This window comes from Passer montanus, unplaced genomic scaffold (genome assembly GCF_014805655.1).
Source record: "Passer montanus isolate IOZ18808 unplaced genomic scaffold, ASM1480565v1 scaffold15, whole genome shotgun sequence".
NCBI lineage: Eukaryota > Metazoa > Chordata > Aves > Passeriformes > Passeridae > Passer > Passer montanus.
This window is the reverse complement of record NW_024362051.1, coordinates 4,628,185-4,652,390: the sequence shown is the minus strand read 5'-3', so window position 1 is coordinate 4,652,390 and position 24,206 is coordinate 4,628,185. Positions and strand designations below refer to the sequence as shown.

Below are 24,206 nucleotides of genomic sequence, written 5' to 3'. Positions count from 1 at the left end.
TCCAAGGAACTCTCAGCATAGATGTTAATGACTCCAGGAAATAACAGGTTTGCCAGCATCACAAAATCCTGTCTTAAGAACACTGCAAATTACTACAGCCTCACGCTATGCTTGTTGTTTTTAAATCTGTTGCAGATCTCCAAATGAAGGACACAATTCTGATTAAATGTCAAGCCCTTGATGGTGGGTTTTGATTTCAACTTTCTGCTGTTGTGAAAATATCATTCTAAAGCTCAGTAAAAATACTTTATCTTAAAGTACTGATTTTCTTTGCCAAACAGCCAAATTAAAGTGAAAATCAGCTGCTTTCAAATTTAATTATAGGGGTTTCCCTTTCCTCTGAAAGACAGACAAGCCCTGCTGAAGGCAAAGAGTGTGCTAAGATGAGCCCATGGCCGGTTCAGCCTGGCATTTCCTCTACAATTAATAACAGTAATTTTACCATGCATAACCAAAGACAGATATTTCATGCATTTAGTATGGAAACACTGTTACAGCTCAACTCTTTGGGCCTCTAAAGCTGCAAAATACAGGTCACTCGAGACCAAAGCAGAGTACAACCAACTGGGAAAAGGGCTTAAATACTAAAAACTCAAACAAGAAGTAGCCAAGCAGCATCTGGCAAAAAGGGCACAACCTGGGGCACTGACAGCCTGGACACAAACCAACTCCTCAGGTCACAGTTTAGAGCTCCCATAAAAACTGATCATAAAATACCCACAAGTGTTTGTGATTGCACATTAGCATATTAGAGGTAGTAACATTTGCATGGTTTGGAAATTACATTTCTGAACATATCTACAGCTTTTAATTCTCCCTTTACTGTACATACTGTCCTGTCAATAACTAAGTATATCTGTAAATTAAAAAGCCAATAAGGAAATAAGTGTTAAATATGGGACATAATTACAAATATGGAACCCTGGAACAAAACCTCTGTATTTCACCTTGCAATTAAAGTTGCTCATATATAATCAAAGTGTATTTAAACAAGAAAACATAAAGCAGTATTTTAAAAATCCCACAGCATTATATTATTTGAACTTCCATTTTATAGCCTTACAAAAAACAAACAAGAGAACTTATAAATACTGCAAACCCAATAAGTAACCTCTGAGGTTACAGACACAGCAGTTAGAACACAGGAAATGCCAGGCTGAGTGGAGTCTGGACAAACTTACTCTGGCCCTTCTGCATACCCAATACTAAATTTTATTGCACATTACAGAATTCTTGTATTTTTGTCTCTCTGCTCACTTGCTGGGGAAGCCTGGAAGGAGTCTGATGAATGCAGTAGATAGTTCACAATAAATATGCTATGGAAGACCAACTTCAGCTGGAAGTGTGTGGCACAGTCACACAGCCACTGAGATTTCAATTCAACTCAGTAACATTTTGAGTGAGTGACACACACGAGGAAATGGGAACTTCAAAAGGAAAACTTTCCACAGCTTTAAAATACACCGTCCTCATGCCAAACACTAGAATTTATTTTCTTTAGTAACACTGAGCATTGTTTGCATAGAGCCTGCTCTGGAGGAGAGCCAGTTTCTGGGTAGTGGGGGGCACGGCTTTTCTTGGGCACACAGTGCACAAAGGAGGTTGCTTTGTGCTGGAAGGGAGCTGCTGACAGAAACGTCTCTTCCTTTCATAACCGCAGTTAAATGCCCTGCCAGGAAGGGAGGAACGGAAAACAGATCTTCAGCCACCTTACCCAAGCTGTGGAAAAGAGTGTGATGAGACAGAGAAAACAAGAATACACAGCTTGCCAAATATAGCAGGAGTTAACGTGACAGTAGGAAAGTCAGCACTGGAAGCGTCTTCATTTCTATCTATGGGAGATTAAGACATCAGTAGTATTGTACTCCAGAGCAGGTTGTGGAGATAGCAGCTTCCCTCAAACACACAATTACTTCATTACAAAGAGTGAAAGGGGCTTAGTTCTATTTTAGGGTGGCTTAATATAAAACACTTGTGATCTGTGGAAGGAGAGATGACAAAAATATATCCGTGTCAGATGACTCTAGCTACTCTCATGGCCAAAATCTCTTATATAAAATGGAACTCAAGTGCACCAAATCCCCTAAAAAGCTGTTACACAGACCATTCCTACAGACAATGTGTGTCTCTGTTATTTCCCTGGCATTTGACAATGAAATAGACTACTTCTTCTACGCCAGATATTTGTGCCTAGTCTGATGACACCAAATGAGTGTTATCACCTGGGTCACAAAATGGAACAAATGCTCTGGAGAAATTGCTGCCATTCAAGACATCCCAAGAGAACCAGCTGGTTGGTTTTAGACTTGGTAACACCCAAAGCTGCAGTGTTAAACACTCCTGAGTCATAACTAATATCTTGGTTCTGACTGAAAACTGCTCTCCACTGCCAGCCTCTCATTTCAAGTATTTAAAACAGTTGTGCCTCACCTGCTGTTAGCATTTAACATGCATGATGGAGAAAAAAAACCAAAAACTGGACTCACCTGGTATTTTGGGCATTGCTCTTTTGGATCAGAGAATGAGGAGGATGAATTGATTGAACTATCCAAGGAAGAAGAGCTGTCTCCTCCAGGCTTTAGTTGGCAACATTTCCCAAAAACTCTCACTTGAGCATCACTGCAGAGTTTCTGAAATAAAGACAACACATGTGACTAAGACCCATGAGCTGAAATCACTGTTAGTGTCATTGTCTTTACCTGTTTAACTAAGATATTTAACAGCTGAAAGGCTCATGCCCCAAGAAACAGGTAATAGAACATATAATCAATATAATCGTATCTCTTGTAGCCTGGCTGTCCAAAGGAAAGCTGAGCTCTTTTACATCCAATTAGCCGGAAGCCAACAGGTCACTACAACTCCATCTTCCTAAGCAGACTTTTCTAGACCCAGGAGAGAGAGGATGGTACCAAAACATTTAAAGGAAAGATGGCAATGTCCACCTTACTCCCTGCACCTGCCAGAGCGGAGATGACACAGGAGTGTAAGCAGCGCACAGGAAGGAGCTGCTCACCATTAATTATCAAGCAAGAATAACACAGAATTCAGAAGATTCATGTTACAAGAGTAAATGGAGAGTAAACACCCTGTTTTTCACAGATCCCTCTCTAGCTGTGCCTAAGCCCCCTAGTCTTTCTCAAGAGTGGCACAGAGGTGGCACATTCCTTACGTTTTCTGTATGAGGGAATTGTGAGGCTGAAAATGGACAACACTGAAAAACACAGTGCTACAGAGAAGGCAGAAAAGATTTGCAAAATTATGGAGAATCAATCCAAAAGGTAAATTCTGATAGAGACTCAGACAGAAAGCAGAGCAGAGTAGAGAGTTTAGAGGGCCCAGATGGAGCTGGAACTGATGTAGAAGATGGGCAGGATCTGTGTCCACTCTACACAGAGAATCATTAATCACTGGCATGGGAGATGCTTCACTATGTTTCATTCACTATTTAAAAGCATTTGCGATTTCCATTGAGAATCCCAGCATCCCGAGCAGAATCAGCACCCACCAAGTTAATGCAGTTTACACAGCACTGGCATTGCCAACCCTCTTCACCTAAAGATCTCAATGTATTTTTCACACACTCGTTACACTTCAGCACACCCCCGTAAGGTTGGCATTATTTACATCTGCTGGTAGGCAGCACTAGGAGACATAAATAGTCTACACTGCTCAAAATTCCACACTAACTCTGCCCTAAGACTCCCTTAATTACCATTTCCTACACAATCACCCAACCAGTAAGAGCAAGCTGGAAGCAAACCCTGCTGAAAGCAAGGTTTAAGGGACAGATGGGAACACAGAAGTGCTGTTATATGTCACAGCTTCATCTCTGGACTCACAGCTCCCTGCCACAAGCTTCCCCTTCATCCAAAAACATGGCCATAACTTTTAAGGAAAAGGCATAAAGAAAAGTGTGAAATAGCCAAGGCACACATTAGTAACTCCAGGACTGCTCAATAATCAGCAATAGCTGTTTGAAAAGATGACTGGCATTATTGCTGTGGAGGGATGGGAGTCCCATACCTCTGTCCTAGGTTGTCCAGGTTACTTTTTTAGGGACAGCTGACTTAAATTTGGCCCTAACTGTGGGTGAGGTTTAGCAAAGCAGCTGAAAATGGCCAGGATTATAAAGCCCCACGTGGCAGCCTTCACTGCTGCTCCTTTAGAGAGCTGCTAACACACAAAGCCTCAAGGGAAAATGTGCAGAGAAATTAGTAACTCCGTGGCAGAGGGGAGGGAAGTGTTCACTTTCCCCCACCCTGTCAGCTTTCCTGACACACAGCAGTGTCCTCTCCTTTCCACACAGTGGAGAGCTCGTTGAAATCCTGCAATATGTAGATTTGCTAATGGCTACTGAGGATGTGTGGCTTGAGCACAGTGCACAATGGCTGGAACATGTGAACGATCATCATATGACTTCAGTAGGAGCTCGTGAACTAGAATTGCATTTTATCTCTGACACAAACAACAATGTCCTAGGCTAGGCAAGCATCATGTGATAAAACCACATACAATCCACAGGGTTACAGCAGCTTTTGCAGGGAAACCACATTTCAGCTTGCATTTTCCATCAGATGTTGAAAGTTCCTTCTAAAATGTTACAATTATAACTAAACTTCCTTGAGACTGTAGAAATGCATTTACTGACTTTTCAAGAGAAAATAAAATCCTGTGCATTAAAAAGAATAGGCTGAGTTTGCAAATCAATTACTTTTATATAATTTCTTCTCATTATCACTGCATTTTTCTGCACAGCAGCTTTTCCCAGATCCACTGGGTGGTCGGGTAACTTGCAGTAATAGTTGCCTAATTTAAATAGCAAACCAGGAAAATGGCTGTTTGGTCTTTGCAGTGGAGTTTAATGAACCAAAACTCCTGCAAGGAGTCTTTAAATGAGGTCAGAATCTTTCAGCTCCCACTTCTCAGAACCTTGTGAACAATAAATCCCTCCTAAAATGCAGATCACTGATGAATTCTGGTGTTTGCTCTTTCACAAACTTAGCAAGCGTTTAAGATAAACTCCTTGGACAATGAGATCAAGTACTTGCAGTGACCCTCTCCTCTGCAATTTCTGACTTCAAATGTCAATGAAATTTTAGATCCTACAAATCTCAAGACATTATCCATCAAAGGAGTGGGATTACTTGCATTCCCACGTAATATTCCAAAGATATTCAAGCCAGGCTTCCAAAAATAAAAAAGTAACCTCATTATTTAAGCACTGTACAAGGCAATGTTTCAAAGCTGTGAATTTTCTTTCCAATTAGACACAGTTCCATCAAATCCACTCCCTGGGCAGGGTGGTGCTGAGTGCTCTGAAATGCCCATTTTTGCTGGAGAGCAGAACATCTGCTGGAAGGATGCCGTGGGCAGCTCTGCTCCTGGCTGCCACCCTGCTCTCCCTGCTGGGGTCACACTCTGTTCCCTCCCTGCCAGCTCACTGCAGATACCACCCAGCTCCAAAGGCTTCTGGCAGTCCCAGTTCTGACATTAGAGGTCATCGCTTGCTGGAAGTCTTGGAGACCTATCAGGTAGTTCTGAAGAAAATTTAAAGTAAAATGTCTTTATAGGGTACAAGGTACAAAGTAATTTTCTTCCTCAGTTCCTCTTCTGGAGTCTCTTTTCTCCACATCTGTCAGCAAAGACTTTTATCTCTTTGACACAAACTCTCTAGTCTCCTCAGCAAGTGGGAAAAACATGCCCAGTGCTGTGAATAGGAAGAGGAATTTCTGCTGGGCAGGTTTTGCTTTGGGGATAACAAGAAAATTGAAAGGAGTCTGGTGTGTTGAACTAAATCAGAGTCTGTGTAGGTGTGTTAGGGCTGTGAGTGAGTGACAGAAGGGAAAAGAAATGTCATCATATGCTTTACTCCTTTTTACCTCTCTGCAACAGCAGGTGCTCAAATACCACTGTGGTGGCAGTGATAGAGAAATCTCTATTTCCAAGCAAAGTTGCTACTCTTCAAGAGCTCTGTTCCTCACTTTCAAAACAGGCTTTCCAGATTGAAAAATATTTCAAAACAGGTAAATAACTCTTTTGCTGTATTAATATGAGCTGGTATGTATGTGCAATGAAATGTATATATCCACCTAACACATGGAGCACTCATTCCTCTCCTTCAAGTGCTCATGTAAAAATCCAGACATCTTTCTTAAAATGCAGATGCCAAGTGCTGCAATTTTCCTTTATTTCTAGAGCTGTTGAGTTCCTCTATTACTCAGAGGTCAGTGAAAGAAGTCAAGACAACCCCGTGCTCCCTTGCTCCACTAGTATTTTTCCATGTCTGTTTAGAGAGAATAAGCTGAGCTAAGAAGGTGGGACTTGATCTCTGTGCTTACAGCTTTATCCATCTGCTCTGCTCTGCTCACTGGAAACCTGTCCTGAGAGCCAGACAGAGTCCAGAGTCTCCATTTCACACAACTCACCTAAAAGCAAAAGGCTCACTATCCAATTACTAATCCCTCAAAGCAATTTGCTGTTCAACATTTATCCAGTGCTGAAGTCTATCAGAACACGTGGCTAATCCTGGCTTGGTTTAAGCAGCATGCCATTTCTCTACTTTGGGATAAATATGACATTCAGAGTAAAAGAAATTGCCGCTGAAGGAGATCAGGTATCATATGACCTTTTAGTGAAATTATTCAAAGATAAAGACAACTAGTGGAAGAGGTGAACTTTCCATTCTCCAAATTGAACTTCACTAATGCACCTCTAAATCTCAAATTCTGTACCCCAGGTCTTTTATTTCTCCAGAAAACCAAAACAAATGCTATGTCTGAAAACCTTCTTCTGCCTCTGGGTCCTGGCAACAAGTCACTGCCCTTCTTCGATTCCTTGTCTTTCCCCCTTTCCTACCACATGCCCAAACTCTAAATCTCTGCTCAGCACAGTGCAGTTTGGTCCTTCCTTTTTTTCCTCCCCTCTCTTTCTCATGGTCCCTTGACACCACCCCCCCTTCCTCCCTGTAGTTCAAACCCTCCTCTAGGCTGATGTTCAAACTCAGGAAATCTTATAGCTCTTACACATCCCATCAGCACCTCTCTCCAACCAGATCCCCAAAGTTAACTACCATCTTGTCATAAATCCCCACTGAACAAAACAGAAAGGAAAATGAGCATTAAAATGAGACAGTTAAGTTAATCCCTGTTTCACTCTGCTTGCTCCAAGGCAAGCTATGATCCAAGGTTCCCCTTTTCAGCTTCTTTACTCCACTCCCTACTCCTCCCTCATGGCACCAATTCCTGTGGCATCCTTATCCCAATCAATTACCAGCCCTTGGAGGCAAACTCCTCATACTTCAGCTGCCCTTTGCACACTGGCAGTTATGGGGACATAATTCCTGCACCACACAGTAAAACACAAGCCAGCCTTAGCATGAGCTGAGTATGGATGCAGTGTCAAGGTTGGGAAGCCAACCAAGCACAGGGAAAGGCAGAGCTGAGGCTCACAGCCCAGCACTGGCTGGGCCACCTGGCTGCTGCACCTCAAGCAGGAGAAGGAGCTGCTTGTTGTGCTGATTTGAAATTCAAAGGAGGCCTGGTGTCACAGATTTTTGAGGAGCACACCTGTGTTCACACACAGCTCCTGGCTTGGGAACTCCCCATAGCCCAGGGCACAGGGAGGAGAGCAGGGCTGATGGCACCTGGGAGCAGAGAGCAGGAGAGGAGGTGTCAGAGCAAAAGGAGCAGAGAGGCACAGAACAGAGACTAACATCAGAAACCAGTCACAGGTTGCAACATTATCACCTGCACATCAAGTAACACAGTCTCATTAGAAATGAGATACTTACTGCTATTAGGAATGAAAAAAATAACTCTCTAGAGGAGACAGTGGCTCAAACCCACAAGCTTGCCCATAGTAGTTCTTTGATGCCCAAAAATGCAAGGGATGTGGATGCTTGGGTGGGGACAGAGGCTGTTCAGTAAAGCCATCAGTAATGCCTCCTCTCATACCACACGCTGCCCTGGTACATTCAGTGTGCAAATGGCTGTTCTGATGCATTTGCTCATGACCTAGTGCCACAGGGCTGGAAGGGGCAGCCACTCTTTTTCTGGGATAGCCTGGCAGAACTCACACACACAATTTTCTGATGCTGGAGAAACAGCAGCCTTTCCCCTCTGCTTCCAGAGCCCAGCTGATCAATAGCCCATCCCCTGGAAAGCTGGGGAAGGACCTCTCCCGCTCAGCACCAAAAAAGGTATAGGACTCACAAAGGGGATCTCTCTGCCTCCCACATGCGAAGTGCCCACAGCTGCCTGAGGCAGATCTGCGCCTGGCACAGCCTTGGGCCAACATTCCCGGTGTAGGGAACAGCAGCCAGCCCTCCTCGTCACCAGGCTGCTGCTCAGCTTCCCCAGCCACGTTTAACTCTAGCAAGGCTGGGGGAATCATCACTTCCCCTGGGCAATTAGAATATTGTATTGGCCACGCTGCAAACTCTTGACTGCCTTCAGTGCCCTGCCGTGCAAAAACATCCCCAAATTCTTCTCTACTTAATATTTTCCTTTACTGAAGACATGAAGAGGCTGAATTAATATCCAATGAAAACAAAAGGTCCTTATTTGTGTTATAGCCACATTTCCCTCACGGGTAAGATGAACCTAGTAATGCTTTACAAATGAGAGCCCAGCTTGGTGTGAGCACAAACTCAGCAGTTTTCAGTGATCAAAAATCCAGAGCTTACTGTTTTATTTCTTGAAACATCTGCGTCTGCAAAGATTTTCTCTGATGCTCCTTAAATTTTATGACCACACCCTCCCTTACAGAATTCAAATGCCTGAACCATGTTCAACCTCGGCCCACCACACACAACTTTAAATATATGTAGGGATTATACGTATAAACCAGACTAAAATACATCTCACCTTGCAGGCATACAACTCTTGAATTATAATTGCTTTCATCTCTGATAAACAACACAAAATGGGAACTGAAGAGCACAGCACCATAAAGCAAAGTGAAACCCTCTTGATTCTCTGTGTTAGACTGCTTTGACTTGAACCAGAACACTCTAGCCACTGCCAGGCACTCTTCCAAATGTCTCCCCAGTGTAATTTGTAGATCCAGAGGTCTAAGTCACATTAGGAAATGGGGGGTGAGGGGGAAGAGATTCAGAAAGCCTTGCACAAAAAGTGGGGTGCTGAACAGATACCCTTTCAGAACAGAGAGTACCCAGCCCACACATGGCTGGCTGCAAAAGGGCAAGAGTGCCTTGGAATGTGCTTAGAGCCAAGATCTGGCTTTGTATAGGCAGGGTGTGTCTTTGCTAATGAAAATCATGATAAAGAGTGAGAGAAAGGAACAATGCAATTCCTTGAAAATGGCCAGTACATCCTGCTCACTGCACAAACCCACACTGGGCTCACATCAAGCCCAGCCAAAGACTCTCCTGCATGTTTTTACCTGCAAACTTCTGTTCTATGAGAAAAGTTTTGCCTGACATGATATTATCTGAATGCTGAAAGCAGGTACATGGCAAGCAAATATTTCAATATATTGTCCTTCAAAGAACCCTAATACAATGAAAAACAAATGTATCAAGTTCCTGGAGATGACTTCTGGGTATTTGAAATGCCCTGGAAGGAGTTTTCCTCCACTAGTCTCATGTGGAGATGGTGACTACAGCTGTTTCCCTCCCCCTTAGCAAAGAAAAAGGGAATATGAATATAGAACCATATCAGCTCCATTATCAGCCATTTCTCCTGCTGCTGTTGAGATGTCACAGTCAATGAGCTTTCTGAAATAACCCTAAACAGTGAAGTTTGCAAATTCAGTGGGCAAGTACACATCTATCTGAAAGAGGTTTTAGACTTTCAAGAAATTAATTTAAATTTGGCAAGAGGACTTATACTGTATGTTATTTTTATTAATGAAGTAATAGCGATAAGCACAGCCAGCAATTCATACCAATAAACCACTTCTAAAGATCTCCTGTCTTTAAAAACCTGTTTTCCTGGCAAGAACATCAGGAAGAACAGGAAGTAATAGAACCTTACAAGTTTAAATAAAAAAGAAAGATGAATTAAATAAAAAAGAAAGATGCATTTTTTAACATTTGAAAAACTTGCTTTACTTCACAAATTCTCTATAAAAACTAGGAAATTGGGATCTTGATTCATGGCTATAAAAGCACTGGAGTAAGCAATGCCTGGAAGTTTGTGCCTGGTTAAGACACAGATCCAGAGGTTTGGATACTGGACACAGCACTTGAGACCAGGGTTAAGAGCATCAGGCTGGCAACAGGCTGGAAGGGTTTGGAAAGCTAGATGAAAAATCTTCTTGCTGTACTCCAATACCCAACAGGAAAGCCAGGGCTTGGGGGTAACATGTTATTTTGTGTACTCCTGCTTCCAGAAGGACCTCCATAAGTCCTATAGGTAAAAGCAGCTGGAATCATTAATTTCAATTCACACCATACTTTCTGCTTGCAGAGCTTAAAATTATTTGTGAATGTTCTTAGAAATGGTGAAAAGGAAGTTCAAAGCAGCGAAATAAGTTGTCCAGCCTCATACCACCACATTCAGTAGCACTGTGGCCAGAAATTAATCTTCTGTCCAGAGCCCTTAGAAGGAAGTATCCTCATCTGACCGCATCCATTTCTGTTTCAATTAATAGATTACCATGCAAAGCATGCCAAAAAGAAAAACAGAGTTTTCAAGTAACTTTGTGTGAAAAAACTGTCAGCAAAGCATACAAACAACAACTGACAAAGTTAAGCAACCAGGACACAAGAGGACACAGGGCTGGGGGGACCTTCTCATTAAGAATGCAGACCCCACCATGGCAAAAACAAGATCAGTAAATCCCAGTTCAGACCCTGTTGCAAACCCCAGCATTGCTTGCTGCAGCCCCAGGAAGAAATCCTTCTCACTGAAAGAGCAGAAAGTAGATAAATCCCAGAATAAAGAGATCACTATAGTATTTAAAGCTGGTAAAAGTGAAACCACTGAAGCCTGAATAATTTGCAACTTAACAGACATTTAAATATAGCCCTGCATATAACCAACATTTAAATGTCCATGTGAATAAAACAGAATGTATGCAATTTATCCATTTGGCCCTTTGAAGAAATACAACTATAAACATGTAAATTAGCAAAATACTCACCGACACTGAAACATCCTCTATTTTTCTTTTAGCACTGGAATCAAATAAGACATTCCTGCCTCTTCTTTCGCAGTCCTGATACACGATCAGTCGGATCTGACTTGGGTCAAACTCCGGCAAAGGCCAGCTTTAATTGAAAAAGAAAAGAGCAGAAGGATCAATTACCACAACTCTTTATTGCACTGCTCTTTTTACATTATCTGTATATACAACTTGATTAAAACAGAGTCCAGCAAATTCAATGCCATTTCATCAAACCCTTTGATCCTGTAGCCAGAGCTACGGCCTTTGTTTTCTTTTCTTTCCCCTACATGTGCCAAATTACACTGTCATAAACTGCACCAATCCTCTACAACTGCACAAAATGATGCCTGCAGCATTAATAGATCTTGTGCTCTGCCTTGTGATGTTTTCTTCAAGTTCCAGCTATCTAGAATCAATGTCATAGAACATAGCTTTTGTGTTTAAAGACACAGAAAACCCCAAGATGAATAATCTCAGGGTGGCTTGAGAGAACCACCTGGTTCTTTCCACATAAGCCACTGTGACTCAAGGGCACGGTCAGCAAACCACACAAAGCAGTCCTAACACACCTATTCCCAAACTGGTTTCCAAGGGAAAGAGCTTTCCTGAAGCCTTGGAACCTTCCCACTATGCAACTACTCCAGAGGAGCTCTCACAGGGAGAACTTGCAGGGACTAGGCTTGGAAACCATTCCATAATCTTCTCTTCTTTAAGGGTGCTTTGTAGTCACCATCTTAAATTTTCATTTTAAAAAGCCAGCCACCACTTTAAAGCCCAGCAAGCATTGTCATCCATTGGCTTGGGAATCCATTTTCACTGACACCATCTCAATTCTTGGAAGATAGGAAACAAGATACCTGCTGTATCCATGAAACCACCAGGGATCATCTTTCAGCTAGTTTACAAGCCATTTCCTAGATCAAATGAAATTCTGTCTTCCTTATTCTTGGCTTTTAGGCAAGCAGTGCTGGCATGAACTTGAAGAAGCCAGAAACAAGGCACTGGAACTTTCCAGCCATTAATGAAGGATACAGACTCCCAACTTGCATGAAGCTGTACATGTATTTCAGCAAGAAGACACCCATAACATGGGTTAAACCTGGCATGTTAGACTTCAAGACAACAGTAAAATTTCCTCTCCTCTAACTCAGCACCCAAAGGGTTTCCTGCTCTGCACCCATGCTTTATGGGACCAAGTTCTGTAACAGCAGAAAATCCATTTGATCACCAAAGCCATCACCACCTATCAGAAGCTTTTAAGGCTGCTCAGTATAGGTACACAAGTTTTACAGCTAGTGTAGCCCAGTGAGGTGAAACTAAGCATCAAGACATACAGTTACCCACTCTCCTGGGATGGAATCTATTTCCTAATCTGCCCATCCCCACCATTTAGCAACAAGAGAGAAAAACAGAAGCTGCAGAGAAGATGGTGTGCAACAAATGTCCAAATCAGCTTATTACAAGAAAGAAAACCTTGAGCAACTTGAGCTGAAATAACTTCATGTCTAGATCTGGGGGCAAGGAGCCATGCACCCTCTCATGTGGGCACCTAAAGCCAAGTGTTACCCTCAGCATGAAATGCCCACACAAAGTGCAGACACCAAACAGAGCAAATTCTGCACCAAAACCCAAGCACAGTGACAAACTTAGAGCCAAGCTCACACTTACTGGAGGCTCTCCTAATTAACCCCATCTTGCATTTCAGAAAATGTAAGAAAACAAAGTCCCTAGTATGACACATGCCTGGAGTGTTACCAGCTGAGAGGCACAAAAGGCACTAGAGCTGGGGATGGTAATTGCTAAGAGCATGACTTTGGCTAGAAGTGAGGAGGACCACTGGATAAACTGGCTTCCTGGAAGAACAGCCTCCATATATTGAAGTGAAATCAGTGGAAGTCCAGAAACAAACATTTTTTCTGTGGAACTGTGGTTCCTATAAAGAAACTGTGTGACAATAACAATGACTTGCTTGCCAGAAGGGTGCTGTTGCTTGCTCCACCCTTACAACGCGTTTGAATTTCCTTCACACTCAGACAAAAGCACATCTTCCATTACCTAGTACTTTTGATATTTGACTTTGAAATTACTGGCAAAGAAGGCAGTAGCTGTTCCAGATCTTAGGAAAGTCTACTTATAAAAAGCTCCAAGAGCAGATTACACACTAAGAGGAGAGAAAGCTAAATATAAAACTCTTGCTGTATTCAGAAACATATTTGATGAAAGTAACAAGAGCTTGTTTACTTCTCAGCTTCTTCACATGACATTTTAACTTTCTCTAGACAAGCATTTAGTAGCTATTATCCATCATAATTTGTGATAATTCCAAAGAAGCGCTATCTCTGTTACATAATAGCATCCTTAAGCACATTTCAGCCTTGCAAAAACATTCCCTGGCAATAGCGAGCCACTTCCCAAACCAGAAGAGCCTTTCAGAGAGCTGGGGGAAAGTTCATTCAGACAGACAGTAAACAGAAGGCAGCCTGGCACCTCCAACTCACCCCCACCAGTGAGGGGGAAGCGGGACACAGAGCTTTGCTTTTGTTGTCAGCAGATTTAAAATACCGTTAAGCTTGATATCTGAATAGATTATCCCCAGAAACATAAAATTCCTGCATGCAAGAGGCATTTTCAAAACAAACATAACAGGGCAGCACTCCAGCTCTCCTCTTCAGACAGATGAAAACTGACCTAGATCTTCTGAATATAATTAGTTCTGTTTATAAATGGAAACTAACTTTGACATTTAACTGATGTTTTCTTGAGATTCCTACAGGAAAACCAGGAGATGTAGAATGAAATGTTCTAGCAATGATAATGAAAGGTGAGACTCCATTTCCCACACTGCTCTGGAAGTGACAGTTCTTAATGAGGACTTTTCCCCCCATGACCTATCTGCCACTCTTTGATCTTTCCTTGAAACTGATTAGACCTAAAGAAAAACCCCAAAATTAACCCAGGACAAAAAACCCATAAGAACCACCACTAAGAAAAACCCAAACACCTTTCACTAGCAGAAGTGTTTGTGACTTTGCCAGACAGTGCTGTGAGTTCGGGCATGGAGCAAGAGAAAAATTGGTGACAAACAAATTCCTTCTGAGCAGGACACTGCTCCTGTGGAGATCTCCACTACACAAGTGGGGATTCCTCTAGAACAAGATGTTCAAAAATACCTATATGGAGTGGAAATCTGTTGATGTATAAATGCGACATGGGATGTTTTAGAAACAAAACCCAGCTCTCACACTGACAGACTGGTTGAGGTTGGAAGGGTCTTCTGGAGGGCATCTGATCCAATGCCCCTGCACAGACACTCATGCAAGTACAGAGTGCAAAAGAAAAGGAATTATTTGGGAGAGAAATGGAAAATTCCATATTATTAATGATGGAATTATCAGAAACTAGCAACAATGAGACCAAGATCTGAAAAACGGTGTTTTAATGCATATTCACATTTAGGCCCTACTGTTGTTCAGCTCTTCCCTTTTTCCATCCTTTCTGCTTTTCTGCCTTTTTTACCTTCCATCACAAGGAATATCACCTGTAGCTTACATTTACAAATCCTTTTCATGCTTCCTGACACCTCTGCTATAGAGATTCATAGCAATCCAAAATTCCAACTGCTCTCTAAGGATGAATTTTCTTGTGTTCCTGGAGTTTATTACCACCATCAGGGTTTCTCAGCAAGAACTGAATGGCTGTAAATTGGTATTACTTCATTCTGTGAAAGTTTTAACAGATGACACAACAGACACAGAAATCCTTCATTACCACTCCAACAATTAAAATACAGGATTTTCCCCTGTAATTGAATCCCAGTACATTCCTTCCTCCTCATTCCCACCTAGAACATGAACACCACTTCTTCATTACATTAAAGGTTTAGCTTAGTATTATCTTCCCTCCTGGCTGAGACTACTTTTAAAACTGTTTATATTAACATGGCTTAGATAGTATCGCGTTACTTTTTAATAAAAACAGATACTTTAGAAATCTTTAAGTAAAGCAACTGAAGCAAAATGATCAAGACATTAAGCAGGTAGGAGCTGGAAAAGAGTTTTCTAAAAAATAAGGTTGCTCAAAACCAGAATAGGACTAAACATGTAAAAAGTAAGTTGAAATTATCAGTCAAACTATTGTTTTCCTACATCATGTTACCCATAGTTATAAAAATTGCCTGGTGATGAATCACTTGGAACTATTTTTAAATGCATCTACGCAAATGGTATTTATAGTTTATGCCAGCTTATCTGTTCTGCATGGTTTACATGTTAGCACCTTTTTAAAGGGTGACAGAACAGCCCGGCAGAGCAGACGGGCCCACCTTGTCCCATGCTCCCCTCGCAGGCTCTGGCAGAAGGAAACCTCTTCCTTCACTCCTGCTAGGTGAGCATCAGAACAGAGGCACAGGGCTCCAGAGCTTATCTCCAGCACCTGCAGGTGATTCTCCAGGTATTATCCTTGTTGCAGAACCAGCCAACTTCTACTACACACGCCTTTGACAGAGGCTGCATCTGTCACGAAGAGCTAACATGGTAACTACGAGACTGTTCCACTGAGTGCACGGGGATTTCTGATACAGCCACATCAAAGCACTCACCTGTACCTGTACAGCCCAATATACAGGATCCTGCAGTTACATTGCTACAAAGAGCAATCAAATCCAGAAGGAAAATGGTCCTTGCCTAGTTCAACCATCCTATCATACTCCTCTCAGCCCTGAGATGCCTTTTCCCTTCTCCTGCCCAAACACCACTGCAGATTCCTATTATCTGTTATTAGATTTTTTTCTTTATCCTTTGCGAAGATACAACAGAAGTTGAGTATATAGGATTGATAGGGAGGGTCTTCTACATACTTTAATACCTTCTTACTGCATTTCAGTAATTCACTTATTATTTGACAGACAAACAGCTGCACAGACCATTCTCAAAGATCACAACTAATTCGAAACAATGAAAACAGAACTGCAATGTGTATTAATGATCCTTGCAGCTTTGGAAGACCATCCCCTCTTAGAGGCATGGGCAGGTTATTTATTTAACAGCACCTGAAACACAAAAGAACTTTCTCAGGATTCACAAGACAAGGATGATCCAGGCTGCATGGCTGATTTGCAAAGTTGGCATTTCAAGAGAGAGATTCTGTTTAAGTGCTGGTGACATAACACAACCATAAGGCTGCAAGGAGAAAGAAAGTTCCCTAAATTAGAGAAACTACAGGGCCTATACTTAGAAAAAATTTTGCAAGACATTTGTCTTTACAAGAGCTGAGGTCATGTCAGGGCTGTGTGACTGTGGTGGTGAGCACTTGCTGATTCTGCACAGAAAGGCAGCGCTGGTGCCCCGGCCAGGGCAGGCAGGGAGCCCTCGAGGCTGGATTGCGAAGCAGCCCTGGGTGACTCTGCCCTCTGCCACGGTGACCTCAGCTGGGCTTCCACAGAAGTCACAGGACCTGGGTTCTGGGTAGCAAGGAAGAATAGACAGATGGTGGATCATCTCAGGGACAAGTACCCTTGACTGCTTGCAGTGGTGACATGGGTTTGTCCCATGGAAATAATGTTTCTTTAAAATACAAAAAATAAATCCAAGCCCTCTGCTTTTCATCTCTTGAAAGAGGGTGACATGCCCACAGGCACTGCAGCACTGTGGAGGTCAGCTGCCTGCTCCATCTCTAAGTCAGCCTCCTTTTTTACCAGCTTAGCAATCCTCACCTGGAATAGATGCACTTCTTGAGCTCCAGGAAACTTGTGCTGCTTATACTAAGCACATATATTGTACACCAGGAACAAAGTACATCAGCCAGGTATTTCACAGGTATAAAAAACTTGGACCTGAACCTCAACTGCCTGCCAAGCTCTTTGGCTCTGTCCAATTCTTTATCTGTATATGAAGCTGACTTTAGTTTGTTTTCATTTTTTCTCCCTTCTAATGAGAGTCACTTGACTCTCATTAAGATACCTAGTTTATACTCCAAAGTCTAATACATGAGCCAGATGCTTTTCCACAAGCAAAAAGACGTAACACTGACAGGTTAGGTACAGCCTAGTCAACACAGTAATCATAATCTGGAGTGTTATACTGAAAATAAACTGGTGGGAAGATTTTGTTAAAGCTGTGTAGTATGTTGAATAACTTCGCAATTCACACACCTTGCAGAATTTACCACTGTCAATAATTTCATAAAATATTTTTGGGACTACTTCACTTATGCCATTTCAAAAAGTACCTGTTCAGGTTTTAGCTGATTTAGGTACATGTATGCATGCAAAATATATGCACATACACACACAAGTTTCACGCTCTCTTGAAATATGTTTTAATTAAAACCACACACAAATGAGACACAGCTCCTTTCAGTTAAATTCACTAGCACTGAACAAAATTACATTATTCAAGCAGACTGCGCTTCCCTTTGCAAAGTTACAAGACAGAATCAATTCAGGCAAAAAAAATTGCATCCTTTAGCATAAAATTATAGTAAGAATCATAAAAAAATAAGTCTCTAGAGGATTCACATCTCTGGAAAATAAGTACTTTCATCACAGGGAAAATAAAAAGCTTTAAAATAATTAAAATTATCTCGAGAACTGTGCAGTGACCATACCTGGGAAGCATCTTTGTCCCCCGAGCAGTTCCACTTTTGAAAATCCCTATAAACTCCTGTTGTGCCTGGCTGCCAACTCAGGTTAATAATAGCAATGAGCCATATTCATCCAAAACCACAAGACTGTCAGGTGACATATCAAGAGGTCTGAATTTAACTCAAACAAAAGACTCTCCATGCTGCAATGCAAAGCCTTAATCCTAGCAACAGGAGCACAGAAACCACCTTAAGGACAGCAGCGTCGGGGTTTGCACCCGGCTGCCCCGCAGTTTCATAACCCAAATCCTGCCCCACAATTCTGCACAGCCTGCGATTTCTGCTCGAGCAAAGAGCGCCCGTCTTCCCCGCTCCTTCGCCTCTTCTAGGGCTTGCTGCAGAGAAGATCAGCGCAATTCAGGGGGAAGCCAAGCGCTGCCCTGGCAGCGCCGGCCCGGAGCCGTCAGTGCCACCCATCCTCCGCCGCGCTGCCGGCTCCGTCTCATGACCGAGCCCCCGGGCAGCGCCGGGCCGCGGCCGCCGGGCGTTCAGCCCGCTCGGCGAGGAGCGGGGGGGCGAAGCACGGCGGGCACCCCCGGCCCGCACACTGCCGGCAGCCGCGGGATGCTGCCGGCGGGGCTGACAGCCATCATGTGACACAGCTGTCACCGCGGGCCACCTGCGCCCGCCGGCCGCGCCGCGCTCCAGCCCGCCCTGCACGGCGGCTCGGGAGCGCTGCGCCGGGCAGCGGCCCCAGGGCAAGGGAACCAGGAGCCCCCGGCCGGCCCCGCTCGCTGCTGCCTCTGCGGCGCGACTCCCGCATCCCCTCCCCGCTCCGAACAAAGAGCGCTCTGTGCGCCCAGCCAGGCTCATTAATATTACACGGGAAGGAGCGGGCATATGCAAGACAATTGGATGGCCATAGGCGGGGAAAAAAAATTAAATGCGCAAAATAATGCGCTGAAAGAAAGCCCGACCAAGCCGGGTGGCTGTAAACAAGGTTTGCTGATTGTGCTCCGGCGGTAAGCCGGGCCATGCCAGGAAGGGTACCCAGACATCACAACAGCAAAGCGCTTTCTAACCAACATTAAATAGCAAAGAACTGTTTAAAAAACTTTTATCTCTAAACTGTGGGGGAGGAACGAGACAGATAGACGGGGGAGTGAAGGAGGAATTGGGCGTTCAAAAACGCAATGCACATTAAAAGCCATCGAATCTTGTCACAGACATGGGCGGGGCTAATCACTCATACTATTAATTCTTTATGATCTTTGGATACAACTCAAGGAATACATGAAGGCAGAGGGCTACAGCATCATAGTTCCCATTTTGGTTTTTTTCCCCCCAGTGTCTGAAAACCTACAAGTTTTGCCAAAAATAGATTTATCATCAGGATCTCCCGTTCCACGGCATCCCACAACCCAGTGCTATTGATGGTTCCCCTGTATCACAGAGTGGGTGAACTGGTGCACCTGTTCATGGACTTTGCTTCCAAGACCATACAATCCCAAGAGGACAGATGTTGCTTGTCCTCTGGAATGGATTCCAAAGCAGAACACAAAGCTCCCTGTTCTGCTACACATCTCATGGGTTAAGTTCAGGGAGAAATCCTTAACCTCTTGCCACTACAATAGTTTTGTTGCTGTTTTATAGGATGGTAGTATTTTTATGTTTGGTGCCAGACAAGTGTTTTGACACAAAAGCGGCAAAACTAAAGAGAGATAAAACCATTATCTTTTGTTACCATGCTTTACAGGAAGTTTCTCATTTAGAAATGAAGAATTGAGGCCCTAATGCCACAAACATATACATTACAGACTTGGCTTTTCATACGACTAGTGCCAGGGAATTCAACGGAATTACTCACATGAGCAAAACTGGGCATGTGCTGGTTACAGGACCCATGCCTTAAGCCCAAATCTTGCCTATAAAGCTTAAAATGCCAAGCTTTAGGAGACAAAAGCAGTAACATCTGACCACTCCTAGCTACCTTCTTGATCTAGTGAAGGAATGTGCAGTGCACAGTAACTTCCTTTACCTGTGTGGCAAAGACACCACTCTCTAAAGGTTACTGATGTCAAAAGTGACCTTTTTTTTCTTAGACATGCAATGCTGAGAAGTGCCTCGTATTATGTAAACATTTATTTACAGGAGTAACATCTAAGGTTTCCATTTTACCTCAGGGTAACCTGATGCGTATTAAAAGAAGTGCTTTGAAAGCTGACCCAGCCTCCATCCAACAACTGACCAGGAAAAATATTGGAAGGAATTTCTCTGCAAATAGAGACAGACTCAACTTGTACAGAGAGTAAACAGTGCTTTAGCCAGATCAGTGAATATTTATTGCTTGAGGAAGGAATTCAGATATTCAGTGTTTGCTTATACACACTGTCACCACTCCCATATCCAAGAAAACACTGGAGCATCTTTAACATGAGTTATGCACCATCCTCTTCTCTAGGTGTATATCTTTGAAAGGGTGAAGGCTTTCCTTTTATTTGTGTCTAAAATTTGAGCTTGAAAAACAAAGCTGCTAATATTACCCTGTTTCAGAAAAACACTCAAGTTCAAAAAAATGAAGTTATCGAAATCTCCTGCCATAGTCCATCACCTGCCAGGGAGATATTTCAGTATCCATGCACACCCACCCAGCTGCAAATGGGAAAGATGTGGGTGATGGTGTTCAACACATCCAGCAGCCCAGAGCCCAGTGGACCCTCTGCAGACCCCCATGCCCAACTGGGGCTGAGGCATGTTCTGAAACAGACAGAAGCCAAACAACCCTCAAAACCAAACAGCACCAAAAATAACCACTCTCCTCACCGCAGACAAAGGCATTTCTGAAAACACTTAAAAATAATGCAAAGGCTCACATGCACCTTTTGGGTATAAATCATCTGATTTTAAACCAAGCAGACAACAGAATTTGCTCCAACCACAGGCTAAAGAGTAATGAAATAATTAATTTTTGGTCTTCACTGGCTTAACAAGTTTTTTCAGTCTTACTTCTAAAGAAAGGCTTCCCTCACACATGTTGTAAACGCACACAACAAAGAGCCAGTGAGTGAGCCAAGAAATATTTATTGCTTAGTAATGCACGAAGGTAGGAGCTGGAAGCCACACTAGACAAGAAGAGAGAAAACCAATTAGGATTTTATTTGAAATCTGACTAGAAATACTTGGAAACCATTTCTCTACAAAATACTTGCCTCACTAGGATTACCACTGAACTAGACTTCTAAACAAATGTGCTTTCTGTGCATTTTTGTATCCCTGCAAAAAACCAAAATTGTCACTGCTGGAGAGGAAGAGTGCAGATGTTAAAGCATGAACCTTGCATATATACTTGGAGCATACACAAACCTGCACACACAAACATAAGCCCAGCCAAAGGTCAGCAAGAGTCCAAATGATGAGAAAGATCACTGCAAACAGCCCTCAGGAATTTCAAAACTTGGGCCCTCTATTCTTTAAAGGAACACAGATTGTTAAATGCTGAAAAAAGTGCTTTTGATATGAGATTAAAAAAATAACAACCAAGTTTATAAACTCTCCATACACAGGATTCTCCTTACCAGCACAAGGTCTCATGACTGGAATAAACTGTCTCCACCAGCATTGTAAAGGAGCATCAGCAACTACGAATCTGCCTATGACCATTCTTGGAGGGTAGGACATGAAACAATTATCTCTCTTTTAAGAACATGGAGACCTCAGCAGATTGACTATCCACTGCTGTAATTTTTCACGTCACGATAAAAATGCTGAAAATAAAAATACTATCAAAGTAAAAATCTGATTATGGCTAGGCTACTGAAACACTGGTGTTCATTTTATATCACATTTCCAGTCGCAATCTACTATGAGACACCAAACAAACCTCCATAATACCAACTGGTACTGCAAGACAACAGGGCATTTTCCCCCTGCCAAACAATTATTTTATTGTGCACACTTGGCTGTGCAGGGCAGACTCTTCTGCTGTAGCTAGTAAAAATGAAGTGTAAATAGCTCAGTGTTGTGTGCATCTAATGAAAAGTTGGGGAGAAACAAGTTGCAATACAAATTGCTTTTGATGAACCTAGTTGGAAATCTGATAGTTGTTGGAAATAAAGACTCTCCTACATCATCCAGAATTATGTAGTGCAGCAGAGGAGGGTTATGGGGGGCAGTCTGTCTTCCCTCCTTTATGCTGTGCATTCTGGAGATGTCACAAGAAGTTCAACAATCCTTAAATCCACACACAAAACTAACTTGACAAAACAAAATCAAGCTCACAAGCTTGGATTTATCAACTGCAAAGTTTGATTAGGGAACTTAATGGTGAGTTGATGCTTTTTATTTTGGAAACTGTGAATATTAATAGATGAGACAATGAGAAAAGACAAATGACAGTCGAAGTTGAGTGCAAGACCTCTCCTTATGAAAATGAAGACATCTTAGAGGAATCACTAAGGCTCCACTATTGTTATCAATGCTAATATTAATAATAATAACAAACCCTTGAAAGATTTCTGATGGAATAAGGGTACTTTGGCTGAATACTCCTAACATTTTCAATTTTTTAATAGACAAATATTGAATTCCCTGTATTTATCTTCAGCTTAGATTGTCTTTAAGGCTCTTATTTTCAAGCACTTCTCAGAAACCATAAGCACTATGGAAGTTTTATTCTTTTTGCACTGCTGAAAACTGAGATTTTCAATATACTACTTCAGGAGACATTAAAAGAAAAGCTGCATGGTGCATAACCAACCTGCCAGTGTGCTCTAGCTATGCCTGACATGTCAGCTGATTCTTGCAACAAGCAAACACATCTAAATAGGCTTTTTTTTTTAATCAGACAGATACATCTAAAAATAAATACATTTTTAAAGGCTAAAAGACTAGAATGTAAACAGCTGCAATTATTTTACGTCATGCTTTTTAACCTGTGAGCTGTACCAGGGTGGGTGATGCTGTGCCAAGGGTGCCAGGATATAGTGCTTTTTCCACCTTGAAACCCCCTGGCCTGGCTGCAGGCAGCCAGATACCTCCAGCCTGGAGGTGCCACTCCATGGAGTGCCCAAACCACTGGTACCCCCAGTGCCAGCAGGTGAGAGCCACCAAACCTCTGGCTGCAGGCACTGCACCTGCTGCACAGCCCTGCGCGCGACCCGCGAGCCTCTGCTGCGCCGGGGTGCAGGGAGACATCTGCTCGTGCTGATTAAAACATCCTGCAGTACTTGTTTTGTGAGTTTTATAAGGGGAAAAAATATGGCCTTGGTGGTGAAAGTCATCCGGCGCAGCAAAGGCAGCATGGGGCTTGGAGCATTCCTTGGCTGTAAGCCACGGTCCTGTAATTGATTAAGGTGACTGTGCTTGTGACCAAGTGATAATTGAGAGCCTAATAAATCTCCACACAAGTATTTGTCACTCAGAGATGGAAAGCAATTGTTATGGACCTTCATAACGAGCCACAAGTGGTAAAATTACAGCTAATATTAAAAATATCAAGAAAGCCCACAGATCACTCCAACCTTCTTTGCCCAATGTTCACATTCTCAGTTAAATTTCCAGGAGTGTCAAATGCACAAGGACTATACTTTCAGGTTTTCAGCTAAATCATCCCTAGCACGAACTCAAATCATTCCAATTTCTCAAGATTATGTTGAGAACTCCTTGGTCTTCCTTCCCCCTACCCCAGATCTCATTTATCTGCATAGGCAGCATTGCTTTAGCCAAGGTCTACGTGCTATTCTTTTCTCTGGGGGAAAAAAAAAAAAAGGCAGAGCCACAGCTGTTCAGGGTTGCTTGGAAAAGGAGGAAGACAGAGGTAAGTAGTTATTCTCCAAAGATTCACAGGGATCAGTGCCTGAACAGCATTTTACTCTGTCCCTCATGTGACTTTAATTAGGTGTTGATTCACTCAGTCATGAGACACAAGGAAACAGGGCTGCAAGCCCCAACGTCAAAGTAATGCCTGTTCTGCCAGTTTCTGTATTAGCAAAGCACAAAGGGGACATCCAGTTCTGAGAAGCAAAACTTGTGTTTTCTTGCCCATAAACCAATCCATCACACCATTTCAACCTTTCCATATTAAAAAAAAAAAAGTAAAAAAAGAACATATGAATTATTTCAGAGAAAGATGCTTGTGGATTCCCTGATTATTCTTGCCTGTAAGAGCCAGGACCAGTGCAAGCACTCACAGGGTGAGCTCCCTGGGCAGGCTCTGAAGCCCTGGGAGCAGTGTCCCCTTCCATCTGGTAATCCAGGTCCAAGCTGCTTTAGGATATCACTGTTTCCTCTAAGGTTTGTTTGTTTGCTTTTGGAAAAAGAATACAAGCTATTTTTCCGTGGCTTTATTCCTGTTGTTAAGTGAATTTCTTGGCCTCCTTAGCACCAAAAAGCTTTTCTGTTATGGGGTCTGGTTCCCATAGCAACAGGCTTTAAAAATATCAAAGAAATTTTCAGGACATGGTAAACCAATTTCACAAACTGTGTATATATTTGTAATA

At 42.6% G+C, this 24,206-nt stretch overlaps 1 protein-coding gene across 3 annotated transcripts in view; it reads right to left on the bottom strand.

Moving 5' to 3' along the window:
• FNIP1 (folliculin interacting protein 1) overlaps nt 1-24,206 on the bottom strand; it is a 64,570-nt gene that overhangs the window by 26,190 nt on the left and 14,174 nt on the right. For 2 of the 3 annotated variants that reach the window (XM_039701224.1, XM_039701226.1), the window contains exons 2-3: nt 11,107-11,233; nt 2,487-2,630 (exon numbers count right to left, since the gene is read on the bottom strand). In XM_039701224.1, the coding sequence (XP_039557158.1) occupies nt 2,487-2,630; nt 11,107-11,233 (271 nt within the window). Of the gene's footprint in view, nt 1-2,486; nt 2,631-11,106; nt 11,234-17,733; nt 18,453-24,206 lie in introns of those variants that run through there. The other variant, XM_039701225.1, reaches the window with a different exon arrangement.